The sequence below is a fragment of the Varanus komodoensis genome, unplaced genomic scaffold, assembly GCF_004798865.1.
Source record: "Varanus komodoensis strain SLA01 unplaced genomic scaffold, ASM479886v1 scaffold14_1, whole genome shotgun sequence".
Classification (NCBI taxonomy): domain Eukaryota; kingdom Metazoa; phylum Chordata; class Lepidosauria; order Squamata; family Varanidae; genus Varanus; species Varanus komodoensis.
The window spans coordinates 21,533,135-21,552,821 of record NW_025335438.1 but is presented as its reverse complement, the minus strand read 5'-3'; the positions used below and the strand labels follow the sequence as shown (position 1 = coordinate 21,552,821).

Sequence of the window (19,687 nt, the reverse complement as noted above, 5' to 3'; positions counted from 1 at the left end):
GCTCTATCCTTGCATGTTTCCTATGTATATGAACTCTCTCCTCACATAACTGCAGATGCTGGTTTCTATATAGCATTTTAATGAATGGCAAATTTGTCAAGTTATAGTAATGCACCCATGTGCCTGCACCCATCCCAATCAATTGGGTTTGTGTCTATGTGGCTGTTAGAAAGGAAAATGAAAACATGATTATTTAGTGCACAAACAGAATGGTATAATCTTACCTCATGTATATCATTTATCCAGCGTGTAATTTCTTGAAAACTCTCTACACTTGTGATATCATAGACAAGAACAAATCCATGTGCTCCACGGAAAAAACTAGTAGTAAAGGTATGGAATCGTTCCTGGCCAGCAGTATCCCTAAAATACATTGTAAAGAGTTACTCGGCACTGTCAACAAACAGCCCTAACATGTGAAATACAGTTTTGTATGCACAGAAAAGCAAAACTTATGCTTATAGGTGGAAACCCCTAGCAGATGCAGATGCATTTCCTTTGCAGCGTGCCTCAGCCCTCTGTACTGAAGTTGTATTCCAGATAGGATTTTATTCAAAATTGGTACCAGTCTCCCATTTCTATTCTCAAGGTTAGTTGCATCACAGGACAGAAAAAAGGAAGTATTTTTTTGTACAACACATAGTTAAAATATGGAATTTAGTACCACAGGAAGTAGCAATAGCTACCAGTTTGGGTGGCTTTAAAGGGGGATTGGACAAATTCATGGAGGAGAAGGCCATCAATGGCTACTTGCTGGCTATGTGCTACCTCCATTATCAGAGATGCCATGTCTGCACATACGAGTTCCTGAGGAAGTTGGGCAGGTGGAACTCTTGTACCCATCCTGCTGGAGGGATCCTGTGGGCAGCTGGTTTGTCACTGTGTGAACAGAGTGCTGGACTGGATGAACAATTGGTCTGGCCCAGCATGGCTGTTCTTATCTTCTTAAAAAGAAAGGAAGGAAGTCATAACTATGACTGTACTGTATGTTATCTTCATTACTACCATCCTAGAATGTTGTATATAGGGATGTGAAGATCAGGCCCTTGTGTTCACTCGACTTCTTTTCCAAGCTTTAGTCCTGGCCAGGAAGTGCATTCTAACCATCCTGGAGCCAATTATAAGGAAAATGCATTTGAATTTTGTAGTAGCATTGAATAGCTGCAAGTTAGATAGTAGGAAGTCCTTACACATTTCCAAGGAGGATAGAGTGGAAACAGATTGATTACGGATTACCAAACCAATATGAAGTTTCTAGTTATGTAGCTAGTTACACTGGTTAAACTGGCTTTTTAAAAAAATGATTTTAATCGAGCAGGCAGCATTCCAAGATAGACATACTCTGCTTTTCTTTTATCAGCAGAAGCTACTCTGAATGATAGTTGCTACTATGTAAATTTAGGAACTGAATTAGGAACATCTCTCTAAAAGTCCACAAAAGGTATAAGTTCATACCCAACAGCTTTCCCCTTGTCTGTCTCTCTCTGAGAGACTGTAAATGTCAGTTGTGCAAACAACAACAGAAAAGCCATACTCTAGTTAATCACTCCATTGGGATCTATAGGCAAAATAGTTGTCATATCTTAACAATATAAACCTAGGTAGCCATATGCATTTGGGAACAACCACAAATGCAAGCATTCTCTATTTTCATCATCACATCTACACAGAAAAGCTACTTATATAGAAATTGAAGTGTACAGATCTTAAAATATCAGAAGGTGATTATTTCTCCTACTAGCTATTCCAGGCGTGGGCAAAAAGTAGATCTTCAGAGGTTTTCAACATCATCTCCCAGCATTCCTGACTATTGGCCTTATTAACACCAGTTAGAATCCGAATTATCGGGAGATCTACCTTCTGTCTGCCCCAACATTTTTCTAAATGCACACATTCTTTACAAAGCTTACCAGATTTGAAGTTTCATAGTTGTACCATTAAATGAAATTGTTTTTACTTTGAAATCAATGCCTAGAAAGGAAAAAAAAAGAAACATTATTACTTTGCCTATAATTAAAAGAAACAAACCAAAGGAACTTGTCAAGCAAAGCAATTATTAAGAGGGAAGTTAACATACATTAAAGTCTATTAACTCTTTCTTCTCTGTATGGAAGAGACATTGAAACCTTCTCAAGCAAAATACTGCGAATTTAATTGCCTGCTTTATATTTTTGAATATATTTTAGCAGTATTTTTAAGTTCAGTTTCAACAGGTGATGAAAGCTTCAGTGGAAGAAACATATAAATAGTTATTCATCAAGTGCATTTTATGAAATGAATAACAAGTTTAATTATCATTTAAGCAAAATAGATTGAAATGCGCACACAGAATGATCTATAAACTACATTTGGGTGGGGGAAACATTCTCTCTGGTCGCATAGAACTAGCTATACAATTCGATGTTTGTACAGTACCTAAAACAACATCTGAAGGGGGCATGAAATGTAGTAGGGTACAGGAAGGTCACTTTCAAAACATTGGGCTGGAAATGCTTAAAAAATAATAATTCAGCTGGGGATTTCCAATCCAACAGGAAAACATTTTATAGTTGACATAAATTTTAATAATAAATTGACATGAGCATTTTATTTATAAAAAGACAACTAAAGAGTGCTGAATCAGACAAAATTTTAATCTAAATTAAAATAAGGCATATTGACTTCTTAAATCAACTTTACATTTATTGACCTAAAGGTCAATGAATGTTAGTGAAAAACAGCAGTCAATAAGCACTGCATGCATGAGTTGCTCATAGCTTTATATAAAATTTCAAACAAATTTCACAAATGGACAAGGCTGTGGGTGGAGGGGAGAATGAAATGAGGGGCCAAAGCCCACTCCGCTGCTAACATTAAACTATAGTTTTATAAGATCAAGATAAAGAAAACCTAAAGTACTATGTAGACAAATTGGTATTACATTTGCCTGCATTTTCATCCAGGTATTTTCATATTATTACATGAATGCTATGCAGTGATCCAAATTCAATTCAATGAGAAACATTATCATACTTCTATAATCATTTGACTTTTTATTTTTAAATATTTATTTATTGTTATTGACATACTGTGATGTGATCAGTTCCCAGCCCAGGCAGGGATCTGATACTCTTAAGGTTTTCATGCTAGAATTTATATGCTGCGTTGATCTGTTAGACACAAGCAGGGCCCACAATAAAGTGTTGCAACATATCTTCATCTCCTGAGGTGTTCTTTGGTTTCAGCCAGTCACTTCTCTCCACCTCTTAGATACTAAAGAGCTTAAAGAAAATCATTCCACTGCCCTCTCAAAATGTTTTGTTTTTCTTTTCCAAGCAATGGTCCACATTCTGGAAAGTGTCCCATATGGTCTCCACACTTCTGCTTATTCCACTGTACCAGCAGGACCTAGCACTAAAAGAGGAGCTATTGCTACCTAGAGCAACTCTGAAAACAAACGAAAATGTTGTTTCTGGATTTGGACAGGCAGGAGGTGCCTTTCTATGGCACTTGCTCTACTGACTTGCCCCATTCTTGCTCCACTCATTAACATTTTCTTTAAGAACTCCCCATTGCACTAGAGGTGGATCCCATGGGTGTATGTGAAACATTTGATGCTACCCTCTGACTATTGAACATACTAATTCCTCCTTAGGCTGTTCTGCTCAGTTGTCCTCTGCAGGGGGGTGGGTTGTGCTGTTGTTGTTTTGGTTGAACTGTACTTCTGCAACTGGAGTTCCATCAGACCTTTCAGGTAGCATCTAGTGTTAATGCTTATGTAGCAGAGACAAAGACACTGTGGCAGACTCTTACGTAGAGTCTTATGTAGAGCAACAGCCCCTGCATAGCACGAACATTGGAAGCTACCCAATTATATTTTCCTTTTATCAGTGGACCCCCTTTCGCTCCCATTCTAATGGCACTCAAGTTTGCTATGGAAGAAATGTCCGTTGCCTACCATTCTTTAACCCATAATAGGCAGGGCCCATGCATTTCCTCCCTTACCAACCTCCTCCTTCCAGGCTTCAAATAACAAGGTGAAAGGATTGCAACATTGGGCAGCAGTGAGGAAACTAAGAAAGAGTTCTTCTCTGCCATGGAAGCCTTAAGAATATTTTAGCCACACATTGCTCTGGATAACTTCCTAGGCAACATGAACACTTGTTACTCCATTGTTCCTTGAAAATGAAGAAGGTAACATCAGTCTAAGGCTGAAGAAATGACAGATAGAAGCAGCTGGTGGTTTGCCTTCCAGACGTGGAAGTGATCAAGGCTTCTCCTGTTCTCTTCTTGTGACTCACACCTGAGTAATGGGTAACAATACAAATGTGGGCTTGTGATGTGCATACAAGTGTATGTTTTTGTATTTGATCTTACATGCAGGGATAAATTCACATGTGCCTGCAGACCTGCATGTGTGAGCAAAGGGAATGAATGAGTCCCATGCAGGTGCAAAAACGGGTGTGTACAACATAAAGAAATTCAACATGCAATGCTGTAAGGCATCAAGGAGCCAGTAGCAGGAACATGGATGCTCTTCTTTGCTAGGCAGACAAAAACAAGCATTCAACCATAGTCTGTCTGTGAGCTTCAGGCTCCACTCTGGAAAGCAAGCAGCTGTTTGTACCATCATGCTCCTACTTCAGTGAGTTTCCTAAAGCCAGTTCTGGCACGCATACCTCAGTCCCACTTTTATGATGTTGTCATTCACAACTGTGAAGTTCCTGGAAAAAGGTCAGAAAGTTCCCCATCTAATTACTGCACTTTCAAAAACCAAACCCAAAAACCAAAAATGGAAAGCCCAGGCAGCTCAAAATAAATGAAATTGAAACAGAGGGGCCAAATTCAAAAGTCAAGGAGAAAATATTGCCTATGCACCATGGAAAGTTTTGCAGCCTTCTGTGGCAATCCATAGAAGAAACAGAGGGAGTTAGTTTCTTGTGGCAGAAAGCCAATCTTCAGGCATCTTTGATTTCAGCTCAGCATTCCTGGCCATTGGCTATGCTAACTGGGGCTTCTGGGAGTTGATCCACACATCTACTTTCTGCCTGGCTGCTGGCATGTGATGTAGACCATGTTGGGGTTTCACATAGCTTAGAGTAATCTGCTCATAAGTAAATGTGCAGCCATCTAAAAACTGTAGGAAAACAAATCCAGCTTGTTTGACTGTATTTCAGTTTTGCCACAAAGCAAATTGAAAGAACCTCTCTTTTAACCTCTGCAGAAGGTATACGATGCAACCAGCATGATGAGGCTAACCAAGTCTGGGCCTTGGGAAGTTTTCTGAAGTTTTTGTATACAGTACCCTGAGTCCTATTATGTAGGAAAGCTGGAATATAAAATATATACATAAATATCTATTTATTTAACCATTTATATTTAGTCAGGACTCTAACTGAGAGGTAAAAAGCTTGCTTTTATTTTGACAGCAAAGATGTAATGAGTTTTCTCAAGGACTTGTTCCCACTGCCCTGAAACTTAAGTTGCACCTTCAAAGGTTCTGAGATTTCTGAACATACTATTGTACAATAACCAGAACACCAGCGTGAAACTCACTGGAAAAGGTATGTCATGAAACTATTTCAAAATTTATTTGGGGAGGCATCTCTATGTTCACTTGGACATGCAAATCTTTTTCCCCCCCATAAACTTTTCCTCTAGTGTTCAATGAGGTGCCATTGTTTAAACAAAAACAGTTATTCTTTATAGTCTGCTATTCTCAATGTGATGAGTCTGCCTTATGATCCGTATAAGTTTAATTAGAAAACTATAGCTGCTTATAATTCACAAAAACTGCATAATTGAAGAGGAAGAAGGGCAACCATCCCTGAGAGTTTAAGTGCTGAATAAAGTGCTTTCAATGAAAATTTACTGTGAATGCATTTTTTCTTTTTTAAGAAAAGCAAATCTTGAACAACTAAATGCTACTATCCACAGCTGCAGTCCTCCCATATCATTAGCAGCATGCAACTATAATGCTGGGCTTGTGAACTGGGTCTGAAGCACTGAACTTTGGGACACAAGCCTTTAAGTACTACAGAATGACATTGTGCCATATTAACCCTGTTGTTCTTAATATTTTTATCAGAGAAAACAGAAGAAACCAATTTCATCCATAGTAAAGATATCCCTGTGTACACTTAGGTGTCATTTCAGAGTGGGAAGAAGAACAAGTGTACCCTATTAATGTGACCTCTTCCCAAAGATTGGATCTGATCTCTTGCTATACATATCGGTGGCATTCATGTAAGGTTGTACAATTGCAACATGCACTATGGTTCTCAGTACCATAAAAGCTTGCATATCAAGGAAGAGAGTTCACTAACTAGGCACACAGAATTCCCATCTTTAATAGTTTCCAGTTACAGATTAAGCAAACATCAAGGTAAACCCGGCCATACAATATGACATTTGTCTGCTCTCACAGGACAGGTAGCAGCCCTGGGGGAGGGGATGTCCCAGCTCCGCTGTTGCCACACATCTTCAAATGTTAAATGCAACTGGCTGACTGTATCATCTACTGCCTACCTATTCTTGGCCAAGGACAGGAATGGCACCATAGAATTGCATAGCATTTCCCAGTTAGGGGAACAGAACAACAGACTATGACTATGACATGCTGTGGTCCATTCTCTTATTTGCAAGAAGAGAGAGAAAGAATGCAGCAACCATAAACTGTATTTCCTCAGTAAAGGAATCACAGCTTTCATTACCACCAGTCTCGATGAAAACTCTCAGTTTCTCTCCCCTGTGGCAGAAAGAGAAATGAAGAATTCTAAAGTGTGGTATATTTTTAAAATTCATAAATAGCAAGGCATTGGACAAGCTGGCACAAAAACTGATCCTCACACTGTGCTGATGTGAGCACAGCAATCACACTAGCCACTGTTCCAGTCCGTAGTGTACATTCTGCAACCTGGGTGTACATTGCTATGTAGCTGACACACAACAGATGTACATGATGCAGATTGCTTTTACATTGGCTACACGGCAATGCACAACCAATCTGCAGATTTTCCTACCTGCGCACACCTAGTCTTAGCTATGCCTTAGCTGGAAAACAATTTGCAAAAGAGGATTTCAAGACTCATCACATAATAGGGCTTTTAAATGTCAAGCATAACTGAAAAGCCTAGCTCAGTGAAAAGCATGCACAAAGCTGCTGTATCTAAAACCTTAAAGAATTAGCTTTGGTTGATATTGCCAATATGATTACTTTAGAGTTTGAAACATTCTGATTTTTATCTAGTTTAACACTGAAATGATTGCTCAGTTATAACCATTACAGTTGCATTTAATGAAAATGCTGCCTGTTTCTGTCCTTTCATTTCAAATTCAAATGAACTTATTTAATTGTATAAGATATATTTCATAAACAATCTCTCGGTCAAGCTCCAGCAGAACCCAGAGAATGGCTAGTGCTGTACGAATGAGAGAACTAGAGTGATGACTCAGTGGTGCCATCAGGGCAGGACTTTGCAGTAGAAGTACAGAGCCCCACTCAGCAAAAGAAGCAAGAGGGCCCTTCAGTGCAACAGGACTGCTTAACACACCACACTAAGCCAAGGTTTCTTCCTTCGGGTTCTGGGTTCAGGCAGTGTCCATGGATACTTGCCACACTGCTCCATTTTTCTTCTTAACATCTCATCAGCCCTCACCACTGAAAATCAGTCATTGATCCACGCATGGCCTCAGGGGGTCAGCTTTTGTGTGTATTTATTTATTTATGCTTCTCAGAAGAAGCCACTGCCTACTCACTAGAGTAGCACTCCCCTGTGCTGCCATGTTCCATGCCAACCCACCCACACCTACCCTGCCTTCCTTGCTGACGATGTGTCCATCCACCCCTGTGTGCTAGACTCAGACACACAGGAAGGTGCTGCCTCCCCCTTGTAGCCAGGCACATGGAGGACCTCAACATGGGCATGCATGCCAGGGACATGAGGTGGTACAGCTTAAGCAACTCCGCTTAGGCAGAAAGAGAGAAAAGTAGCTGAAAGGTAACTCCTCGCCCTGGTAAAGCATGCCTTCAGCCTGGCAGAGTGGATGCAGCTTCCTTGCATCTTTCTTCTTGCATCTTTCTCCATTTGAACTGGAATAGCAGCAGCTGATTATGTGTTTATCCAGCAGGCAGAGGCTGCATAGGTAGCCAGTGAAGAGACGGTCAAACAATGAGCAGCCAAGACCCTATGCATCACTCAGTACTCAGCTAGCAGGGCTTTGGGGAGTGGCAACTGCCTCTTTGTCCTGGAAGGGTCCTCTAATCACAGGTTCTCCACCACTTGTCTATCAAAATGACGTTCATTCTTTCGGCAAACTGATTTAAAGCTGCATGCAAAATAAGAGCCGGCTCATTTTTATTCTGTTTGCTGCTTTATGTTCGCACATGGTCTACTTGTAGGAAAATCATAACGTGTGACCCAGAAACTGATGGATTTCAGCCACAGGAACTTTCATGCTCTTTGAAGCTGCAATTACCCCCCAAGAGATCATGGAAGTTGCTGTGGCTCAGATCTGTGTCCTACTCACATGCTACACTGCTCAGATAAACAGATACAAAGTAATGCATAATTTAGCTAGAAGGAATTCCTCACTCTAAGTGAAATTCTCCTTGAGAACAGGCTGCATTTTAGTGAGTGCCAGCCAATTCACAATGGGGCTTAAGTAGAATGAACATGTACCAACCTTACATTAAATTATATTAAACCAAAGCTTCAAGATCAAAAGTAAATCCTTTCCACTTGTTCAGTTAAAAACACACTGCTATACCCCTGATTTCAGCAGTTGGTAGTCTACAATTATATTTATGCCATGGATTTGCTGCTAAAGGTTCAAAGCAATATCAGGAACTCAGCACTTCTATAAGCGAGATATGTGAAAGATTGTAAAGAGTTGGGCTCTTATAAGGAGTTAATTGTATTTGACTAAATGATGTTTAAGTTAGATGAAACATGAGTAACTTAGCTTAAAGAGAGCTTGTTTAAAAGATATTATAGGTAATAGTTGTCACCAAACAGATTAGTTAAGATGTCTTTAAAGAGGTTAAGTGGATGTTGGATATGTGAACATAAATTGGGTATTTTTTATGACATAGAGTAAAAATAAGAGAACTTATTGTCTTAAAAAGGAATGACTTAAATGGGTTGGCAGGTTTATATGTGATATGGAAAGGCTAAGCTACTGTTGTTGGTGACATAAGGGGTGGATATAAGCGAGCTATGTTAAAGATTGTAAAGAGTTGGGCCCTTATAAGGAGCTAACTGTATTTGACTAAATGATGTTTAAGCTAGATGGAACATTAGTAACTTAGCTTAAAGAAAGCTTGTTTAAAAGATATTATAGGTATTAGTTGCCACCAAACAGATTAGCTAAGATGTTTTTAAAGATGTTAAATGGATGTTTTTGATTTTATTTGTAAATGAAGTAGGGAGGAACTTATTTGTCTAATACTAGAAAAATGAAAAGATTTTGAATTGCGTAGAAATGTTTAGATTGAATTTATCATTGAAGAATGAAGATATTGACCCTTATCCAACTTGGAGATTCTTTCCTTTAATACTGGTTAAGAGAAACAGGACTTTGCAAGAAATGGATGGATTGATTTTACTGATGAAGGAGAAAGAAGATAATGACTTCTATCAAATTTGGAACTTTTTTTTTATTGGCTGGAGAAACGGGACTTGGTTTAGATCTAAAGATGTTTTCAAGTTATTATAAATGGATTTGAATATGATCATAGAATGTTAAAAGATATGTAGTAGGGGACACCAGTAAGTCCGATGTATGTGATGATTGATGTTTTTAGTATTAGTTTAAAATTTTAATAAAATTTCTTTAAAATAAAAAAGGAACTCAGCACTTCTGCTCCACCTCTGCCATCTCTCTGGTTCATGGCACTATTATCTGCCCATTCACAGGTCCATTGCTGTCTATAGGTCCTGTGAGAAAGATGGTCTGGTGGCATCAACCTTAGCCATCCTTTCTGCAACTCCATGTTAAGGCATGCAAGCCTTCTATTCTGAACGTGTCCCTTCAGTTCCCTTGCTCCACCCACTTTCCTAATCTCTATACTGTTAGCCAGCTTCCACTCAAGCTTCTTCCTGCTGACTGTATGCAGCCCCATGGTCTGGTCCAGCCTCCCTCAACCTGTTGCCCCCCAGATGTTTTACATGATAAATACACAAATTCCTGACTATTAACTGTGTTGGCTATGGCTGACGGGGAACAGAAATCCAAAACATCTGGAGGGCACTGGGCTGAGGAAGGTTGGTCTACCCTCTGTCATGTGACAGAGATATTATTGGTTTGCTTTTTTTTAATCATCCATCCTCTCCCAGGGATGGCTTTTAATTGCTCACAGGAATTCAGGAATATGTACTTGAAGAAATGCTAAGGTTTGGAAATGTTACCATGCACACATATTGCAAGTGAAGTGCCATATTACTGAGCCCTCTTGGAGAGATGTCAAGGATATAATTAATTTAATTTTGTTTCTAAGGCTAGAACAATTATTTAATAACTTTCTTTCAAGACATCAGAGCATCACTCTGCTAGAAGAGTATTACTTATAGTTCTAGAAATCATATTCCATGTTTCTAATTGAAAACTGAGTTGGAGACCTTTTAGACCTGTCCATTAAAGAATGAATCATGTACTACAGAGAGGATAAATCAGAAACATGTAATGCAATTTTATAACTTTTTCTGGAATTGTTCTCTGATTGATTGTTAATCCTCTGCTGGTGTCTCACCCATGCACAAAAACCTCCCTTCCTTTCATTTGTTATTTGCACATAATGATATAAAAAAAACCAACTCGTGGTATCTGGAGGATATTGATTTGACAGGCAAATCAGGTCACCTGAATATCTAGAGACATCAAAAGCTATTATCTTTTCTTGTTTCTAGTTGAAGTATTGACATTTTTAAATATACAATGATCTATTAACAGCACCAAAACTGAAATGCTAAATTGTGTTCTGTGCATTTGGTTGAGCATTAGCACACTGCTTCTTGATATCCAACCAAGGCTGGTGAGAAAACAGCTAATTCACACATTACAACAGCCCAGGTATACTGATATCCTCTGAAAACAGAGGAGGAAGAGAGCTGTATAAAATCCATGGCAAAGGGCACTCTTCTTATGCTTTCTGCTTTGCATCAGGATTGTACAATGTGTGCATGTAACATTATGCTCCAGGAAAGATGCCTGTCACATCAAGAAGCGCTGGGACTAAAGAGATGTCTATAAGCTCTTATTTGTTTCTGTACTGATAACCTGCATTTCATCTCTATACTGTTTTCAGTAAATGGTACATCATCTTTGGCACAGACCATTTCATTTCCTCCTCAGTAGCCTCCAACTGAAAGTGGGGTTCTTTGGCTAGACTAGCCCATGGGGCTAAAACCTGTGCAAACCAGGAATTCTCTCCCCTGACAAGCCAGAGAAATAACTGAACAACTAAGCATGGATTTTATTTCTGACTTCCTCAAGGAAAAACATGAAAGTGTTCTTGGTTCACATGGGATAAGAATCAGCCTGTTTCTTTGCACAGCTAAAGCAATCAAGAAGCTGTCCCTCTCTCTTGCCCTGGGCTGTTGCATGTGAACCAGGCCAGAGGCACCAACCAAATAGGGACTAAAAATAAATAAATGAATAAATAAGTAAATGCAACATGAAAATCAACTAGCCCAGTCAATTCAGATAAACATTCTACATGTGGCCCAGCATTTGCTACTTTTTCCTCACTGGATTTTGTTATGCTTGTGGTGAAAGGACTGTATCTAAATAGTCTGGCTTGCATACAAACTACAGTTTTGCAAGATGCTGCAAACCTTTCTAATGTGAATCAAGCAAGGGCACATCCAATTGTGATTTGTGTTTGTGGAAATTTTTCAAAGACAGCCCAGTCAACTGACTGGTCAGGCCCTAAGCAACTATTTGATTTGTCCATGTACTCTCTTAGCCAGCTAAGTTGTTACACCCCCATTCTGAACCTGACATGGACACGTATCTGAAGACAATCCAGCCGTCTCAGTCCACACAGTGGTAATCCTCTTTATTCTCCACAATTACTTGTAACAAGGCTTGCTTCCGCTTTTCTTCACTGTGCCTACACAATGTTATTTATTATCTTTGCAAATGCACCAACTGGTTTTCAGTACTTCTCCTGCTCTCCCTCCCATCACAGAACTGGCTGCCAATTCTTTCCGATTATCCTTTTTCACAGAGAATGGGTCTATTCCCTCTTCTCTCACTCCCAGAGGAGAGGCTACTTTCTTGCTCAGAATCAATGGGCTGATGGCAGCTGCTTTAAATGGTAAACTTCCAGATGGGGTTGACTATAAAGAGCAGAGCTTCGTTAGCATATTTACATCAGATTGACAGAATCTAGTCTTAACTCATCTACCTCTCATAAAGATTCTGACACTTTTATTCAGTTTGCAGAATCAAATGGAAATCGCTGGGACTGAAGGATATCCAAAGTATTCTATTCAGCATACATGTGGATTTCTCAGTAAAATTCAAATACAAGGACCAAGTACTAATTTTATTTACGTGCCTGCAGGTAACTTTTTTGAAAGAGGAATCAAGATGATTTTCAGTATGATAAACAATGAAACAAGGAATTAAAAAATTAAAAATCATGGCCATGATCCAGCACAAACTTAGGCACATTGAGAGTGCAAGCCTGTTTCTACTCAGAAGGAAGCCTATTAAGTTCAATGGGGTAAAGTCCCATGAGTACAGGATTGCAACCTTAGCCAACTGAAATCTGTTAGATTACACATGATGCTGTGATAAGCTATGTCCCTCGGCGAACCCTCCCCCAAAAACTAGTCATTTCATACATTATAACTTTAATGGTAAATGTCATGTGTCCAGTTGTAACCCTACCTGTAACCATGTTTACCACACTTGCCCACATTATTGCTACCCTTGCCTTTGCTTGTCACTATCAAAATTTCAACTGTAAGTTCTTTGAGAATGAGGGCTCCCCCTCCCTCCCTGCTTATGAAATGTTGTAAACGGAACACAGCATGGAGATACAAATACAAGATATAGACCCTTTGGTGTTCCAAGATGTCAAATCTTTTCCCAGCTCTGTTCCGGCAGCACCACAAAAGAGAACAGTGTCACCCACAACATTGGGGGTTCATACATGGCACATCATCTGCTAGCCATCCGCTTTTGCATGGGACAAACTGGCCATTCTCTACACAAGAGCTTTGACAGATACTGGCACTAGAAATGGCAATATTCACAAATCAGTAAGGAAGCATTTCAACTGTCCAGGACTTGTTGACCCTAACCTTGTAGAGGTCATTCAGGAACAAAGGAACTTCAAAAATGGTTTACAGTGTGAAACAGTTGAACTGCAATTCTTCTGTAGGTTCAATTCAGATCTCCTGCAGCTTGAATAGAGACAGTTAAAAAAACAAAAGCAAAAAACAAAACAAAAACAAAAAAGCACACTACATGTGTTCATCAGATCACCAGTTCATCAGATCATCTGTGTTATCACACAACTCTTTCCTGGATGGCCACTGTTAATAAAGTACTTATCACTGTTTGCATTTCATTTCCCTCTGCTCTCCCCATTTACATTCTCCCTCCAGCCATATGTATATATTCACCTGTAACTCAGGATAACATTTCATGCATCTCTATTCCACAAAAGCTTATGCTACAATACATTTGCCTTAAGGTGCCACAAGATTCTTTGTTGTTTTTATGTATACTGATGACACTGTATTATTAATGTGCAAATGATGAAATGCCTTTCCAACCAGAAAAGTTTGCATGGCTTTCTGAATGCCTCCTTACAGCTGAGCCCTGGCAGATCCTTTCCTGAGTGAGAGCTCCCAAAATCTAAGCCACTCAGGGCATACTGCTATGCAAGCTTAGGGAACAGTAGGCCTTTTATCTATCTAAATATGCATAGGATTGCACCTTTAATTGGTTTCACAGAATGGGCGGGCAATTATCTTGAGCTGATAATATTCCTGCCTCTAAAGAGCTTACAATCTAAATTTCAATATGGGGAAAGGGAGAGGGAAGTGGGGACAGGAAAGCAAAAAGGAATGAATCCCTGTGTAACTCCTGCATGTTTACTCAACAGTAAATCTTACTGTGTTCAATTGGCTTACTTCCAGGTAATACTGTACTGGATTGGAGCTGCTGTTCTACATAATAATAGTGGGGCAACCTTTCAATCCGGTGGCCTCTTCATGTGGATAGATCTGTTAGCTCGGGATACTGTGAGTTGTAGTCCAAAACATCTGAAAGACACTAGGTTGGGAAAGATTCCAGTAAGGCATGGGAATTAAGGGATTGTGAAAGGCATCACAGAAGAGGGGTTTGATGTCTGCCAGGGCATGATCTGAGAATAACTCCCCTTGTTAACAGCTGAGCTGCAAAGTTTTAGTATGAACGTTTTCGAATTTCGCAGAGTTCTTCGGGCAGACTTGACAGTGACGTGTGGAAGTCTGTGGATCCTGGAAAACGGCACACGCTGCCGAAAATACTGGTCTCGGCCAATGTAGATTTGCTGAGAGAAAGAAAAAACCCTAAAGAAAATCAGGACGTAACAGGGAGACGAGAGCAAGTAAAAAGCACGCGCGCGCGCACACACATACCAACTGAGGGAAGAGGGCGAGAGAGAGCGGGCGCCGACGGGACACTCCGTTCTACCACTCACCGATGGTGGCGATATAGGAAGCGGGCATCGACTTCGTGGCCGGGCAGAGCTCGATGTAGCGCCTCAGGATAGACGTTTTCCCCACGCAGGACTCGCCGGCCATGACGATCTTGGCCAGCCTCGGCTTCTGCGCCCCGCCGTTCCCCGGCTGCTGAGCCATGAGGTCCACAGCTAGAGGCAGCCGCCGCAGCGGCTCGCAGATCAGAAGAGACCCGAAAGTTGCCCGCCCGGCCAGAGTCGCTCCTTCCCTTGCAGAGGCGCGGGTGGCCGAGAGCCCGCCCCTCCGGCGCACGCTTCCTCCCTGGAGCGGCGGCTCGGAGTTCGCGGAAGCTCCGGCTGCAGGCTGGGCGCGGCCGCGCTCGCTTGCGCCCTTCGCGGCGTTGCAAGCCGGGGTGGCTGCTCCAGCACCTGAGCCCCATTCCTCCCCAGCCGAAGCCCTGCAGATGTTTCAGAGGGCACGTAGCAGCATCCCTGACCACCGATCTAGCGGGCTGGGGCTGATGGGAATTAAAGTCCTAAATATGTGGCGCGCACCAGGTTGGGGAAGGCTCTCCTATATTCTTTGTGGGTAGGGCGAGCTCACTAATTGTACAAACCCACGCACATTTAGGCAAAAAGAAGAAGAAAAAAGCCCTGCAGCTCCCAGCAGGCCCCCAGCCAGAGCTGATGGATGCTGAGAATTGTAAGACAGTTTTCCGTTTAAACTCGCGTAGGACTGCACCCCAACTGCGCTTTTTCTCACTGTGGAAGGATAAATTGCCTTCTGTCGCAAAGCTCTCTTTGACAGCAGCACTATTTATTGCGCAGAAATTCGACTGGTGAAGCTCCACTCCCCCCGCCGCTTCCAACAATCGGATCCAGCTAGAAAGGCTCCCTTTGTAAAGAATACTCTCCAGATAGGTTGTGCTACTACCAGCCAGCATGGCTTATGATCAAGGAGAGCAGGAGCTGTTATCCCGAACACACGGAGGGTTCCAGCATGTCTGCCCTTGTGACAATCACAGGAGACTCGCCAGTGGGAAAAGAACAACCTTGCTATAGTTAGAGCAACATCCTTTGCACATTTCAGGAGTCTGAGATGGAGATTTCATCTTGCAGCTCTGAAATGCAGTTGATCCCAGACTAATGAACCATGGGTGCTTATGTGCATCACTTCTAGTTCATCTGACTCCTCATCCCATCATATTTTCCCCTTTCTTTCCCACCCCGGTTCCTACCAAGAAACAATAATAGTCAAGAGTAACAGTGTATTGGACTGCTCCCCACTGTCATTTCTTACTTGGTGTGCTCAGCATGCATACCTTTCCTGTTGGGACAGAGTAAAACTTTAGTAGTATAGAAATTAAATAAATAACCACTGTGAGATATATGTAGATATCAGATGCACACGCACACACATGCTTGCACACACACTTACATATGCACAAACTGCTTTTCCAGGCAAAGAGCCTCCACCAAGTAGCTTACCATATAACTAGATGGTACAAATACATTTTCAACTAAAATTCTCATACAAACAGATATAAAGCACATCTTAATTACATCAAACTTAAGGCAGCAGCATCACAACATCCCAAGCTAGACAAATAATGGTGGGCATGTCGTGAGCGGAGCCGGCTGGTGCCAGAGGTCAGACTAGATGACCTGGGAGGCCCCTTCTGACTCGCTCTGTTTCTATGTTTCTAAGTACAGTTAGTCCAAAAACAGTCAGAAAACTTCAGGATAACATCAACAGCAATTTAGAGCAAAAATGTATCTGGAGGGTATTTCAGTGCAACTACAGAGGAAGCATCTGTAGGAGGGAGTTCCAGAAAAACAGCCAGCACTGAAAAGGCCCTGTCACAAAATCTTGTGCTTGCCAAGCTAGCTGACCTCATTGAAGGGCTAGCAAGCAGGATGTCTGGGTCCAACCTGAGCTGTAGACTCTGTGCTGGAGCTGAGCACCAGTAACAGTACAAAAGAGCTTCACAGCACTCAGTCCCTGCTTTCCGTATAAGCAGCCTCCAGACTTGTTGGGCTGTGGTGGCTGGAAAGGCACCAGTAGGGAAGGCTGGAACAATGTACGTGCTGCATTGCCTGGGATCCTGCAGACATTTGTTTTCCTTTTTGTCTGTACATACATGAGAAGGATATGGGCAGTGGGTGGGGAGGCAATTCTGAGCATAGCATTCCACAGCACTGTGCCCGATGTTGTGAGTTATCATTCTAAGGGGAAATAATTTGGGCAGCTTTGGTGTTTGGGCTGCATGTCCTCTGGAGCTGAACTTGACATGACATCAGGAAATCTGGAATCAGAGTTCCTGTTATTTATTAGAAGTATGGAGGAAGCATATTGTTGTTATAAATATATCCAAGTAGTCCTTCTCCTGCTCAAATTGTAAAGTGGCAAGCTTATGCATGTTGAGGCAGGAAAAATCTTCTAGCTTTTCCCTACAAATCTATGTTACGTCTAGTTTTGCCTTCTGATTCTGATCTTGAACAAGTTACTCATGACTTCATCTAGTGTAGCTGTGTCTTTCCAATAGTGGCCAAAGCAAATGCCTCTAAGAGCCTTACCAGCTGAACTCAACAATGTGGCAACATGAATTGTGCATATGTCATGAATGTATTATAACATCATGTGCTGCCGTATTACATTCTAGGCTGAGAGCTAACTTGGACTGCTTTGGACTGCTAGGGGAGGTAACCCTGCACTCAGGGAAGCAAGCCTGTTTTAAAATCTGGGAGTGTGGTATTGAGAGTTAGATCAGGTCATTAAGAGAAAAAATTAGACCTGCAACAAAAGGTTGCAATCTGGGGTATTTCTGTTCAGGGTTCCAACCATAGACATGCCCTTTTCTGGGATACTCTATTCCATCTCTGCCACCCACAAAGACTTGGCATTCTGTGGCCATTTGGTATGCTCAGTCCTCAATTAGGATGTTTTACCCAGCACCCCAAGGGAACAAGGGAAATTCTAGAATTTTTTAAAACTTCTGCAAACCCATGGACAGGGGTGGCACCAGTCTGGCTACATATGAATCAGTGGAATATGGCACCCAGACAGATGATGTTTGCTGAACATGGAAGTTTCATTGAGATATCAGGGCTTGTAGGAGGCAGAGCTGGCAAGGAAGGACAACAAGGAAGATCTCTGAAGAGGCTGGACTGCATCACCCAGATTTTTTGAGCCTATACAGCATGAGTTCTCAAACTAAGGCCCAGGGGCCGGATCCGGCCCGCCATGCCCATTTGGACCTGCCCTGCCTGCGCCCATGTGCACTGCCACCCACCTCGCCCCGTGCACAGGGAGGCAGCGGTTTGCTCACTTGGAGAAAATGATCTCCAAGTGAGCAAGCCGCTGCCTCGTGCGCCTGCCTCCCCTCGCTGCACGCACCTGCCCGCCTGCCGGTGCCTCGCCTCACCACCTCAGTGCACACTTGCACCGCCCCCTCACCGCCAGCACCACCTTTCCAGCCGGCACCCAGCACTGGCACCTTTCAACTGGCCCCCTGCTGAAAAAGTTTGAGGACCCCTGCTACAAATAGTAAGGACCCCCTCCTTGCTATTGTAACTATAGCCATATCAGAAAGGAATGAGCTTCACCAGATCCATAAAATAAAATATGTGGCCTAAGGAAGCTGTTTAATGTACGCAGTTATTAAATTGCAACCTTTCTGTCTCTCTGTACTATGAAAAGGGGAAGCATCTCTTGTGGTATAAAGATATTGTGTAATGATGAGGGCAAAAGAGAAGTGCAGCATAAATTGTTTGTGGGACTTCCTGGAGCAAGTTCTCCTTTCACTTTAATTATTTCTCCATAGGGCCTGCTCTGATGTTCTGTTTTGCAATAATTCATGCAGTGCTGGAGATGGGAAATGTTTCTATTCTAAGATGGAATTTTTGATCTCCCATAAGTTACAGCAGGTATGATACAAATTGTAAAGCTGCCCACAAGCAAATGACAGCCTGCTCATCAAAACAGCCTGCTCATCAGATATTACAGAATGGTTTCAGCTGTTGGTCTGGTAAGTGGTTTTCATCAATGAACTTTCTTTGGATAAATGACTAATGTCAGTGCTTAAAAAACCCCTGTAACTTCCTTTCAAAGAAAGCTTTGGAATGACATACATGAAGATCAAACAGCTTTTGACCAAGCACCAAAAAGAGTACAGTATTCATACCAGGCATAACTGCTGTAGGAGAGCAGTGCAAAGTCAAAGTGCCATCACAAAGAAGGGCCTACTTTGTGTAGGCAGTAAATACGCTTCCGTTATGGCAGGAATATAAAGAAGGACCTCCTGTAATGATCTCAGGGTCTAGATAGGTTGGTATGGAAGGAGAAGCTCTTTCAGCTATATCAGTCTCAGGCAGAAGCAGGAGTGGACAATTTGTGGCTCTCCAAATGCCTTGGCCTAACATGTTTAGTTCGACCAGAGTGGATGGAGAAATATAGAATTAACCCCTCCTTTTCCCTGGTTTTATTTATTTATTTATTTGGACAACTTGTATGCCACCCCATTTGCAAAAGCCTCAGGGCGGCTTCCAATACATAAATAAATATATTTCTAAACAAAATGCATAAAATACTGGAGACATCCTGGTAGCAGATTTAAAATCAATACATAAAATCAACAGTTAAAATAGCGTTTAAATAAAAAGGTCTTGCATAAAGGGTATGAAAAAAACAGGGAAGCACAACTTTGGAAAGCTGAGTTAAAGGTTCTGCTTAAGATAAAACCTTATGCCTGTTTAAACAGAAGAAAGTCCTGCACTTGCAACATTCCCTAACCAGCCATGATGGGAGTTGCAGGACTTTGTTGTGTCTAAATATACCTGCTTGTATCCTGTAATGCATAGTTTTGTGTCTTTAAGGTCCTAAGCAACATGACACAGGAAATACGTGATTGGATCTCCTAATTGTTAAAAATGCTACTTCAAAACAACCATGAGTGGAATGTACAGTCTCATTTTGATTACAGCAGCAATGCTTGGATAGAAGGTGCAAAATCTCCCCTTTGCTGCCAT

The 19,687-nt window shown here is 41.6% G+C and overlaps 1 protein-coding gene across 1 annotated transcript in view; it reads right to left on the bottom strand.

Moving 5' to 3' along the window:
• LOC123020296 (ras-related protein Rab-10-like) overlaps positions 1–14,906 on the bottom strand; it is a 34,983-nt gene extending 20,077 nt beyond the window's left edge. Inside the window, exons 1-3 of the mRNA XM_044423784.1 lie at positions 14,681–14,906; positions 1,911–1,971; positions 225–363 (exon numbers count right to left, since the gene is read on the bottom strand). Coding sequence (XP_044279719.1) covers positions 225–363; positions 1,911–1,971; positions 14,681–14,840 — 360 coding nt within the window. The 5' untranslated portion in view covers positions 14,841–14,906. The remainder of the gene's footprint in view (positions 1–224; positions 364–1,910; positions 1,972–14,680) is intronic.
• Between the last annotated feature and the right edge of the window lie 4,781 nt (positions 14,907–19,687).